General features: G+C 44.3%; 2 protein-coding genes across 3 annotated transcripts in view; one reads left to right on the forward strand and one right to left on the reverse strand.

Annotated features, from left to right (window-relative positions):
- Positions 1–13: 13 nt before the first annotated feature.
- On the reverse strand, positions 14–7,899 carry LOC139769806 (uncharacterized). The gene is made up of 10 exons (XM_071701209.1): positions 6,957–7,899; positions 5,563–5,843; positions 5,003–5,241; positions 4,574–4,896; positions 3,793–4,408; positions 3,210–3,561; positions 2,493–2,898; positions 2,097–2,362; positions 1,821–2,005; positions 14–1,492 (listed from the first exon to the last, which is right to left on the reverse strand). Exons 2-10 carry the CDS (start codon positions 5,662–5,664, stop codon positions 1,429–1,431), a joined length of 2,553 nt encoding a protein of 850 aa, XP_071557310.1. The 5' UTR covers positions 5,665–5,843; positions 6,957–7,899; the 3' UTR covers positions 14–1,428.
- A 1,615-nt stretch (positions 7,900–9,514) lies between these two features.
- The window catches only part of Mura (ring finger protein murashka), a 50,448-nt gene continuing 47,144 nt past the window's right edge, over positions 9,515–12,818 (forward strand). The window contains exon 1 of one of the 2 annotated variants that reach the window (XM_071701213.1): positions 9,515–9,857. The gene's annotated coding sequence lies outside the window, so the exon portion shown is untranslated. Of the gene's footprint in view, positions 9,858–9,895; positions 10,127–12,818 lie in introns of those variants that run through there. The other variant, XM_071701212.1, reaches the window with a different exon arrangement.

A 12,818-nucleotide genomic window follows, 5' to 3' on the forward strand; every position in this document is an offset into this window, starting at 1 on the left:
TACAGCCTCGGGATATGATTAATATTTGTATTTATACAGCCAAGTGTAGTGCCCACACTTTATATACGCGTGTCTCTTTAAAATGTACAGATAGATATACATATACATAAAATACATATACATACGTACACTAAAACATTTGTTCATCGAAAGCTCGTAAGCAACGCGCGAAGATATTAAGTTGATAACAAATCTGATAGCGTTTACTGTCTTTACGCGAACCGCTTTTATCTCCTATTCTTTTTAGTTCCAGTCCAAAAATACGCACATCGAAAAAAAGTTTTATATCGTAATCTTATTTTATATCGATTAAACTGCACATTTATTCATCTGACGGAGAAACAGGGTCAATAATACTAATATTACGCACTGGAGGAAACAATCTGTTAGGTGAAGTTATACGAAAAGAATTATTTTCCATCTTGATATAGAGAGAGAAAATGGGATGAAACGCGAAACTTTTCTCGATGTGTGTATTAATAAGAATTAATTGATCGCAGTAGCCAAAAAAAAAATTTATATCCTTTCTCTTTGAACACAATCCCTTAACAACCTAACGTTACAATATCGCGGCAAGCAAACATTGTCGCCGAGAATACTCGCGTAAAATACGATCACAATGCGTGTGGCACGCTGTGAAATAAAACAGCAGAGTTTGCTGCACGTAGCCTCTCAGTTATTGATAGAAACTATTGATTAATTTTGATTATTTCTGCTGGAAATTATTAATTGGCGGCTGATTTTATCTTTTATCTTTTTCAATTACACGAATCTGTTCTTTTAATTCCCTCATTCTCCAAAGTATCTTTCATTGTTGCTATTTGTTCTTATTTTCGGAACACCCACTGATACCATGTATAAGTACTTAAGTTTCTCAAAGATACTCAAGTATCTGATCTTTATTTTTCTCTCATTATTTCTTAGAAAATCAAATACAGTAAGACGTTGATATAGCGGAATTTATCACTACTATCTTTGCAGCTAGTGGTGATAATCCACTCACTTGAAGATATCACACAAAGTTGATTAGTATTGGATGTACGTGTATGTATATATGTATATACGTATAGTATATACAAATATAATTATGCTGGTCACATAATGCTCGCTGTTGTGGGTGCGATTTATAACAAGTTTTAATATATATCTTGGCAAATCTGCTATTGCACTGGTGTCCGAAGGTGTCTTTTTTTTTTTTAAATTTCGACATTTTCGACAAACTTTAACACGTAGTTAGACGATTCTGTGTGGGAATAGTAGAATTATAGAATCGCCACAGATTAGGAATAGTCATCTCGCTAATCAGAGACTGGCTAACTTTCGAAGATGACAATCCACAAGCATAACTTATATGTCATCGACCGGTTCTTACATGGTGTATTGGGAGAGTAGAATACGAGGAGTGACCATGGTGGTCGGTGCTTCGGGTCAAGTGGTGCACCAAGCAAGCACCACCTTCTTGAAGGGGACGAAGATTGCTCGATCCGGCTCGCTGTTAATAACATTTATTCTTGATTAAAATAAACGATGGGATTTATTAAATTACAATTTAATTAATCGTATACCAAACACCTCATTTTATAGCGGCATATATCCGGAAATGTTAAAAACAGAAAGGGTATTACGGCGAAATTGTCTAAATAATTTAAAGACGAATAGAAAAAAATAGCTAAATTGATTTCATAATTTTTTTTTACGTTCAAGAATTCTTTGTATCTTTTCTTCCTATTCCATAATATAGTTTCAAATAAAAAAGTATAATACTCGAGCTTCGCGTTTGCGAAATATTCCGTATTTTAGAAATAATCTCATAAGCTTACCAATCGAAGAATCTTCTGCCATGGAAGGTACCATCGGATGAACCATTGACATATGGCAGTTCCACTCCCACATGCACTTCTTCTCGACCTGGAACGGGACCTACATATCTCACGCGACCCTGGAGGACCCTGCCCTCCGGCGATATGACTTTTACGAGGTGATCCAGTTTGAGATCTCTTGGTATCTGGAGGGTAAATACAAAAATTCAAGTTATAAATTTAGAACATTGAGAATTCAACGATTGAAGCGTAAAAAATCACGAACGTGACCAATACCTTTGGCAAATATGGCTTGGCGTCCTGAGGAGGGTGCCAATCGCGTATCAAGTCTGGCTCCGAATGTCTTCGCGCTCTTCTTCGCCTTGCTGTCTGCCTGCTCCAATAATCCGTATTAGAGCTCGATATCGTTAACATTGAATCAATGCTTCGCCGCAGATAATCCTCGGCCTCGTCGATCAACGATTCGGTAGAGTCTCCGCTATTTTCGCCGCCGACCGAATCCGAACGCAAGTTGGGTAGACTACCGCGCGTCATTGGACACTCTGGAAATTATGATCATATTCTTTCATCTTGAACTCACTATCTGAATCAATGTAAATTTTTCCTTTCTCAAATACTTGCATTATGTTCATTTTGCAACTTCCCGATTATCACTTTGTACATATACCGTACCTTGGAAGGTCACCTTGGATCGCGTTCTCTTTGGTGCGTTTTTCGAAATTTTGGAGGAGGTCGACGGGGGATGCACGTGTGTTGGAGAAGATGGCATCGAGGACCATGTCGGCCTTGGTGTGGAAGTTGCAACTGGGACCCTCCACGTGTCGAAGGATGCCGCTGTCGCTCTCCAGGAGTGTCTTCGCGGAGGACCGCCGACAACTTCGAGTCCAGGCGACGGTATCGACGTCAGAGAGCCGCGATATCGCGAAGGATACAGGTCGGTTGACAGCCGACAGTCGCAGGGACTCGGCAGACCCGTTGCGGGATTGCAACGGGGCCAGTATCCCGCAGGAGAGCCCAGGGACTCGCGTCTATGAACTTCCGGTGTACGGAGACCACAGCCGCGCGAACTAAGACACGTCTGAAAAAGGAAAAAACCATTAAACTGGTTTCAATAACGATTCTTTAGGAAATCTGAAATTTACTTCTATGCAGTTTTCAATTTAATGGCTAAAAACTTTTGCATAAAAATTTCACTCTTACTAATCTTTCTTTTGTGCTATAATTAAATTTTGAATTTAATTATCTCCAAAGAGTAAACTCTAAAATATTGAGAAAACATTTATTATCTATTTCACCGTCTAATATAATTGAATGAATATATATAGCCTATTTATAGCCTAACATTAGTAACATACTTAAATTTGTTCAATAGATTTGTTTTAACTTTACCTGCGCATGTGGTTCATGGCACAAGTGATCCGCGCTCCTCGATAATTCTGGTACCATGCTAGTAAAACTGATGTCCGACAACATCACTCTTCTAGCTTCTCGAGTTTTATCCGACAGCCTCAATCGGCCAGGCACTCCGGTTGGTAGCGCAAACTTGCTCGGTAGTGTTGTAAAGGTATGCGCGACCTTATGTGCGAGATAGCTCTCGGATCGCCATTGTGCTGGAAGCGCGGAGATGTCCGTCTGGGCACCAGATTCTTTTCGGGCACCACTACTACGGTCCATCACCGGCCGCAATGGAGCAGTGGTCTTTCTCCGACTACCAGCCAGAGCTTCCCGGTGAATAATAGGTCTGGAAGGACAACGATAATAATACATTATAAAATTGTAACAATAAAGAAAGAAAAACAATAAAACATCTATACAATTAGAAATTGATAACAACAATCGACCAAATAGTTAAATTTTAAGATGAAAATATATAATCAACGTAAATTGTACGAATATCACAATTTATGAATTTTTTAGACACAACGCATGTTAAAAGATCGTTTCTCGAAGCATATTATTTAATATTGTAAACCTGTAAGCCATAGGTGGTGCAGCGAGAGTGTTTCTCCTCGTGACATGCCGCAAGGATGATCCTGTTGTATTTTCGGTATCTTCCAATACACCGCACTTGCTAATGTCAGTCTCAACCAGGACGGAGCACTGTGACCACATCTTGTTGAGCCTGGTACTGGAACTTTCGTCGAATCTATCGACACTCTCCTCGCGATCGATGCTAGAACTCTGCGAGGAGACGGGCTCCTCGACGGAGCTGGTTTTTTCACCGTTACAGACCAACGACTCGCCCTCCGCTGACTTTGTGTATTTGAGTAAGATAGGCTGGCCACCACCAGAGCCCGCGTGCTGCCAGGTCTCCGTTTCAGTAATAGACACCAGGTCCTCCTGCAGACCGAGATCGCGACATGTCTCATCTGTCGTGAATATCAGCTCGATGTCGTCCAATTCTTCCGATTCATTTTCCGAGTGTTCGTTCGGTCTCGGCGAATCACCCGGTTGACCCTGCCGATGTATCTGAGATTGATCCACTTGATCGCTGAACACGGAATTATCGCCCTCAGAAATGGATTTCAAACTCAAGTCTTCGGTATCCTTCTCAGGAATGTCTAAATGATCCATATTAGCTGCATCGTCTAGAATCGCCAACGAATAGAACACGTTTAAAAATATTTTAATAAAAGATATGTATACGTATATGTATATATATTTAAAAAAAAAAAAAACAATAAATCGTGCTTTCCACAATTTTCAATATCTCGTTAAAACAAATTTTTAGCTTATATTTATGAATCATCTACCTGAGATTTCCAGTCGAGGCTCTTCCTCGTTGCCGGTCACATTCGTTGTCAAAGTCGGGGATTTGTGGTTCTCATTTAGGGAAACATTCAGCATCGTGGAGGCTATCTCGGTAATTTTGGTATTAACTGTGCTTTTGGAAGATTTTGATGAATCTTGAAACTTGTCGAGTCGGTTAGCACGAGAAGACAGATCAGGACTATTGTTGTTGCTGCTGCTACTACCACTGTCGCGGTCAGAGGCTGGTTCGTTAAACGCGATCTTAGCATCAGTAGCAATCTTCTTGGGCACATCCATAGTGGTTTCCTCAGGATCCGTCGGTTGACTGTTATGTAAAAAAAATTCAATGAATCTGCTGTTGATTCGTCGATTGAATCCTTGCATCGAAGGATCCATTTTCTACGCTAGCGATTAAATCAATTTGTACTCACTCCATATGGGCTTCTACGACGAGTCGGACGTGTTTCGACTGAAGCGGAGGGCTGGTCGCCGCATCGCACGAGAATTCGCAGCTTCTACTCAGGATCTTTCGCCTGAGCACGTGATTCTCGAGAGCCAGACGGCTAACCTCATCAGCGTAGCTCTCGCCGGAAAAATTCCCAACGCTTTCCTGCAGTCGGCGGAGCTCCTCGCGTGACGAGTCCAAAGCTGAGCGCAGTGACACAACTGTCTGCAACACGAGCAAGACATGCTAAAACTTTTTATCTCAACGAGAGGTATGTAGCAATGAAAATGATATGAATAATTAATAACAATTACTTTAATAATTAATAATTTTTAATATAAGAGTTTATATAAATCACAGCAGATACTTTTAGCACTAATTGCAAATAAGATTAACAATTATCTGCTAAAAAAAAGAATCCTCTTTAACCGTGCAATAAATAAAATGTAATAAAATAATAAAACTTAATATCGAAATGTGCAAAAAACGAGTTTAAACACAGATAGTTAGAAGAAATGTGCAAAATAAAACGGCAATGTATCGTACTTGGTGTAAGGCTCTTATGACGTCTAATCCGGATATTCCCTGGGATGGCAAGGTGCTCCGGAAGAGCCTCTGAAGAGACGATTGGCCAGTTTCGGCTTCCATGCCTCCACCACCCCGCCTAATGTTTTCGAGTGGATTCTACTTCCGCTACGGATCATGCCGAATTCGCTGTTGCCCGTTGCTCTGTTTTTTTTCCTCCAGCGAGATCCTTGCCTCTCAACAGCAGAATAGCTATGACTTGGTTCAGCTAAATCTCTTCATTTCTCAGCATGTTTGTTCTTCTGCAAAGTACGACATTAATTTTTCAAAAGATTGATCGTCGTTAACATTAAGTAATATTAATTGTCTTTCGAATAATTTTCTTCTCTTTACATTTTTTAAGTAATATTTTTTACACATTAAACGCCAATTTCTTCCTCCTTAAATTTATTTTCTACAGTCTTAAGTATTAGCTTAAATGTCAACGCATCAGTTTTTCCTAAGAAAATTTTATTACATCCTTCATGGCTTACGTCCCTTATAAATAAACAATTTTTATATAAATAACAGTGTAATAGGTAACTATTTACTGTTTATGATATAAATGTTTGCAAATATTGCATAATATAAAATCAATTAATAAAAATTTTACAATGCTGAAAAGTGAAATTGAAGGACACATGATATTCTTTCTAAAAAAGAACGACAATGTAATTAACGTATGATTTTAACATTAAACCATCTGTGTGTATATCGCGAAATTCAACGGTAAAAATAAAATTAAAAGGCAAAATATTCAACAGAGAGAAATTATTTATTAATCTTTAACTGGCTCTTCAGTCCATAGAACTTAAAGATTGAATAATTATTTCAGATATCTGATATTAAGTATATCCTTTAAAAGAGTAACAAAAAATTATAGTTACGACAAGCTAACACAAGAAAGCAAAATCGATGTACCGTTAAAAAAGGAGCAAAAAATTATAGCTATTACAAGCTAATATAAGTAAAATCAATGATTGATAAAATTAACTAGTCTTCAGAAAATATCAGAGAGTTTAAATATTGTACATATGTTACACACACATATATATAATAAATAAATATATGTGTATATTGTATATAAATAAATATATAAATTACATATATATGTATATATATATATATATATATATATATATATATATATATATATATTTGTAAGCTTATATATACATATAGGTATGTATAAACTCACAAAGGTATAAATTTAGCGATATGTTATTCTCTCGATTATTCTATTAATCTATTCATGTTTCTCGCATGATTTGCGTCGCATTTCGCAGCTGAAAATGCGTTTCAATCTTTATAAGGACCACTCGCCACACAAGCAAAACCATCACAGGTAACTGGGTAACTCGTTCGCGAAGGCTCACCTCTGTTTCAAAAAGATTCGTCGGCGAGCAGAGTTTGCATCCCTGGAAATATCGGTGATCGGTGGATGCGATTTTCCGTCGACGGAAAATTAATCAAGGACTCACATCCTCACAGATCGGGTGTGTGTCGGCGACATACGCTGTCGGAAAATCGCTGGAAAATCCCTAGAAAATTCCGAGGTCGCGGGACAACTTTACCGTCGGCGAGCGGCGCGCGTCGACGATAGGCTCGATCTCGTCGCCGCGAGATGATCTCCTCCCGTCATTTTTCACGGGGAAAAAAAAGTAATTGCACGATGCGTCGGTGAAAACGCCGCCGTTGGAAAATATCCAGAGATGTTTTGGCCGCCGAGTCAAGTCAAATCACCGTAACGGCCGTCGAGTCAAGTCAAGACACTGTCGCGAAAAACTGTTGACAGCGTCGGCGATGACAGCCGCAGACAGCTGAGAGACAGCTACGGGGACAGCGACGGCGACGGCGACGGCGACGATGACAGGAGCGATCGATCCGACCGTTCGATCGCGGCGGTTACATCGATGACGAGGGGCACCGAGAAGACGCGCGGCCGTGAGGGTGCGCGACGAGGAAGGCGCGCGGCGAGGTCGGCGAGGAGGTCCGAGGGACGGCCGAGCGGGCCGAGGCCGCACGAATACGGCGTCGACGAGGTCGACGAGGACGTTCGATCGCGACGACGAGCGCCGTCACCCGCTTCTTCGGCCACGGTCGGCCGCTCACGGCGCCGTACGACTCGTACGAGGCATCGCGGCATCGCGCGCGTGCTCTCGCGCTGCCGGGCCAACCGGGCACGCTGCCGTCAGTGCCGTCGCCCGCGGGATACGAGGCTGCGACGGGCCAGGAGTCTACGTCGAGCGTCGATCGCGCTCAGTCGCGCTGACGGCACGGAGAACTGTCACTAGTGTCACCAAGTGTCACTGGCAGACTGCTGCCAACTGTCGCACGATGCAGACGCGAGCGGCGAGACGCCTCGCGCCAGGGGTACCAGGGTTCCGCGCGGCGCGCGCGCGACGATCGTTCGGACGCGTTCTCATGTGATGTGAGAAAGTGGAGTAAATCCGGAGATTCCGGAGCGCGGTCATTTCCGGAGTATCCGGGCACACACCGACGAGGTATATATATTTTATTATAAAATTATTAGATAATAGGTCTGCTTTCTATTGCTGAACTGGCTGCATTAATTCCAGAGTTTAGCTTTTTTACTCCACATTAAAAGGAAAAAGATACCAATAGGAAATAGACCTATTATTATAAGAATATATCCTGACAAATCTGATGCATGACCGCATAATGCATCGACCTACAGTATAATAGGCTGCAATCCATTTTATGCTACAATTATGCTTTAAAATGTTCTTCCTCTCCTTCTTTCTTCGCTAAAAGAAAGGAGAAGAGAAATGCTTCGAAACATTTGTAATGTTAAGTGAACCGCAGCTTTTAACTGCTGTAGCAAAGATCCCTCCCTTACTCATGTACGAAACAGGATAGCAAATGGCCGCGGATTATCTTTGTCTCTATCTACGTGATTGGTTAATATTCGGTCGCTTAGGAACGTAGCGAAACAAATTTGTTTTGTTAAAAAATCAAACATACTTTGCATGGAACTTTGCAAACAGATGTTGCAAACAGTCCTGATAGGAAAAAAAAACATTGGCCGCAAAGAAACACATTTTCGACTTGCGTCATACTAATGCATATATATACGTAAGAAAATTGACCAAACACACGTGTCCAATATAAATTTAAATTAGACACGTAATTGGCCAATTTCCTTATTGTACATGCGTTATTATGCGGGTTTGTCTGGATATACTCTAAAAACTATTAACTCTGGGCAAATTATCGTGAATTAGGGCCCTAGGGCCCGGAGGTAATTGAAGAATCGATACTATCGACTATGGATGCATATTTTTCATTTCAAGTAACGACAAATGTAAGGCGTCATCTAAATTCATCTTCGACTTTGAGAGCTTTGTAACGCGAAATTCGTCGCTGTCGGTAAAATCTCTTGAAAATATTTCTCAAGTCTGCAAAAGTGGACAACGTTAATTGGTACGATGAAAAATAGTCAAGGATGTAAACGTCATCCTGCCTTTTATCAATTTTTTTCTTTCAAACATCACTTTCCAAATATCTTTTCGCAGTTTTGTCTTTCGGAGTCGACAAGTAGCGCTGCTACCGTTCCCGCCTGAAGTTCGCGACGATCGTGACGTCACGCGGGGAGGTTGATAAAGCCGCTACGCAGTATCGTCGCATTCGTCGCGCGCAACTCCGTTTTCGAAGTTCAAGTATGTATATATCCCGTCATATCCCGTACCCTGGATGGAGACATTCCGGTATACCTTTCATTATTTACACAATCCGAGATCCGTCACAAGAATCGAATAGATCATGCGCTCCCTAACAATAAGTTAGAATTAGATGCAAAATGGCCATTGGTGGAAATACTCGAAATAGTGCGCGCGCGCGCGCACAATTTGGAGCGCGATCTCTATTATCATCTAAAGCCGCCCCTGGCACTGGCAGGGAAACGGCGGAGGGGCGAGGGAGGGAGACAAACGGTCGGCGGCGGCGGAGTCGTGGTCGTCGGCGCCGTGCCTCGTCACGGGCACGCATCGAAACCGGGCGCGGGCGCGGGTGTCACGCGGTCAGTGCTTGACGCGGGTCGGGCCCCCGACGTCTCCTTACGGACGTTTGGGTTTCTTTCGGCGCCGTGCGGACGCGGCCGGGTCTCTCGGGGCCCCTCTTCCCCTCCCCCCGCGCCGCTGCCGGCGCCGCGCGCGGAGGGGCCACCACGGCGATTTGAATGGGCGGGGTCGCGGGCGCACCGCCACCGCCGCTCACCGTACGATGAGGGACATGGAGCGACCTCGGTGTTACTAGTGGTGAGTTCACTGGTGAGCTGATCGCCGCCGCCGTCCGACCGCCGACAGTCGGTCGGGTCTTTCTCGTCGGAGCGCTCGGCGTCGTGTCCGCTGCGCCGCGCCGCGCTCATATTAAATGGCCGCGACGGCTACGCGCGCGACTCAGCTACGCCTACGGCTATGACGTCGCTCTGAGAAACGAGAAACCGAGAGAAAAAAAAAGAAAGACACGCACACGCAAAAAAGAGAGAGCCCCGCCAGTACACGCTTTGCTCCCCGTGGCTCGAAAGGTAGGAATTTTTTTCCCACCGCGATTTCGGACGCGCGCTCCATGTCTGTCTCTGTCTGTATATACTCTGGCCCCCCCTCCCTCTCCCCACTCTCAGCACCCCTCGCGCTGCGCCACTCGTCTCGCTCAAGCACCTTCACTCTTCTCCGCTGTGTGTTACCGCTGATCGCTGCCTCCGCTCATCGCTCGCTCTTTGTCTCTCTGTGTGGCTTTCCCTCTGTATGGCTCTCGCTCTCTCCTTCTCTCTCTTTGTCCCTCTCCACGCTCTCTCGGCCCCTTTTTCCTCCTCGACCTCTCCGCCGTTTCTCCATACCGCCGCCCCTGTAGGACCGCCGTTCCTTCGGTACTCCGACTCGCTCGACGCGTTTTTCCGACGGAGTCGATGAAATAAATTCCGAGATACCGTTCCCCGGCGGGCTCTTCTTTCCCTTTTTTTTTTTAGACGTAACATATACGCGCCGCGCCGTGCCGTGCCCTCCTTTACCCGAGAGTCGCGCCGCTCGTACCCGACGCGCGTTCAGGCCTTCTCGCCTCCCTTTGTCTCGGCGAGCGATAGGCAGGCCAGACGGGCACGCACGGTGGTTCGTTTCCACGATAAGAATATACCAGCCGTGTTATATCGCCGGCGCACGAGAATTAACATGTAGCCACTGCGCACCGCGGTCTGGCCGAGAAAGGAGTTCAGGGAGGAAAAGAAAAGGAGGAAAAGAAAAAAAAAAGAGTTCGTTACACTCAAGAGAGTCCCAGTCGCTTCGCTCCGCACGCTGCACCTGCGATGTGTTTTTCTGTCACCCTCCCCTCTCCTTTCGCCTCTTTCCTGCCTCCCCCTTCCTCCTACTCCCCCTCCCACCCGGTCCGACGCACATCTGATCCTTTTGTCTGCCGATCGGGACGTACGTGTGTGTACGCGCGCGCGCGCGCGTGTAGTGTACCGTACGTTTGTTTGTATACAAATATCCGTTAAACGCGTGCACGCGCGCGTACGTACGTACATAGGTACTCGCGGTGCCCGCTCGTACAACCCCGTCGATGTCGAGCCGGAGAGTGTCACATGTACCCGAAAACCATAGCTTTCCCGGAAACAAAGAGATATCAATGTGGGGGAAAAAAAAACAAAACATGTGCCAGAGTAGAGTAATTCGCAAATCTCGTCGCGCGAATATCAATGTTTAACGCGAACGTGAGGAGAGTCTCTTAAATTTTAACAAATTTAAAACCGTTATCGGTTATCGATGTGAGTAAAACGAGAAATTTGAATTCGAAGGAGAGCAGAAATCCAAGATAGCAATTTGAAGTCGAGAAGTATGATTTTTTTTTCTTCCTAGAAAGAGATATTAAATTTTTTTTAGATACACGAGAAAGTCGGGATTCAACGCGGCAAATTCAAGTACCAAGTTGAGAGGTAATTTTGCTTCTTTTAAAAAGTAATATCGAATCTTTTGAGATGCACGGAGAAAGTAAGAAATCCTGCAAACGATCGAAGTGCGAAGTTGAGAGCTACGAGTTTTAATGTTTTTTAGAAAGGCGATAAATTTTTTAGACATACGGTCCTCTGTAGGCGCACAGCATATACGTATTTATATTATTAAAGCGCAATACGATTTTCAGGAGAAAAAAAACATAGACGTAGCGTAGCTACTATTGAAATAAATCTTTACAAGTTGAACCTACAATTACATCTTACGTATAATTGTTCGATGACAATATTACCGCATGTCTAAACGGCAGTGACAAGGAAAATTGGATAATCGTGGGGTTGGGGTGCCGAGAGAGAGAGAGAGTGAGAGAGCGAGAGAGAAAGAGAGAGAGGGGACGGGACGGTGTCCTAACATTGCGGCGCACGCACACCCCCGCATGTACGATGTATATTTGTAGGAGCAACATATATACCGGGCGCGCATTTCCCATCTTCGTCCTCGTCGGCCGGTGCGGCGTGGCGCGGCGCGGCGCGGCGCGCAGACACGCGTCTCGCGAGGCTCACGTCGTTCGCGACGTTCGCGTTGCGACGACGAACGTGGAGGTACGACCGGCCGGACCGAAAGATCGAACGCGATCGAACGGGATTGAACAGGGGTCCGCGCGCGCGCGGATTTTCTCCTACGCGACGGAGGTGGAAGCGAACGGCGAACGGCCGATCTTAGCAATTAACGGTACATCGCCGGCCGAGTATTTAAGCCGCTGACCCTTTAAATCCGTACGCGCGTGTGACGCCCTTCGATCGATTCTGTGTCGCGTGTCTGTGTGTATGTATATGTGTCGACCACGCTCGCGTGCGCGCGCGCGCGCACGCGTGCGTGTGTGTGTACCGGCCGGGAATTGCGTTTCTGCATACGGGGTGTCCTCTCAGCCAGGGACGCTCGCCGATACTCCGATATTGGAGATGCTATCGACAGCTTTCCATTGATATTTTAGCATCGACGCTTCGCGAATTCGAATTGATGGAAATCTTAGTGCAAACGCCGGATGCTCTCTTCTTTATTATTTTCCTTTTTTTAACGGCTTGTAATTACGGTCGAAACGGATCATTTTGTTCGTCATGTGCCTTTTTGATTTACAATAATTGAATTATCCTTTTTTGGGATGTAACAAACAGTGTCGAAAATAATAAACGTTGTTCTTGATACCTATTAACCCGCTGGCGATAATTATGTGAATAAATATCGGTACCTATTCTTTTTAACATAGATATATAA

This window comes from Temnothorax nylanderi, unplaced genomic scaffold (assembly GCF_030848795.1).
Source record: "Temnothorax nylanderi isolate EJ_2023f unplaced genomic scaffold, tnyl_v1.0 TNYL_tig0024_pilon, whole genome shotgun sequence".
Taxonomy (NCBI): domain Eukaryota; kingdom Metazoa; phylum Arthropoda; class Insecta; order Hymenoptera; family Formicidae; genus Temnothorax; species Temnothorax nylanderi.

What these genes read in the sequence shown, in the direction of transcription:
- LOC139769806 (XM_071701209.1), bottom strand. Translation starts at nt 5,664, where the DNA reads ATGGAAGCCGAAACTGGCCAATCGTCTCTTCAGAGGCTCTTCCGGAGC. An exon ending in ATCCAAGGTGACCTTCCAAG is followed by an intron (nt 2,363 to 2,492) that starts GTACGGTATATG and finishes CATAATTTCCAG; the next exon opens with AGTGTCCAATGACGCGCGGT. An exon ending in GGCAGAAGATTCTTCGATTG is followed by an intron (nt 1,493 to 1,820) that starts GTAAGCTTATGA and finishes TGTTATTAACAG; the next exon opens with CGAGCCGGATCGAGCAATCT.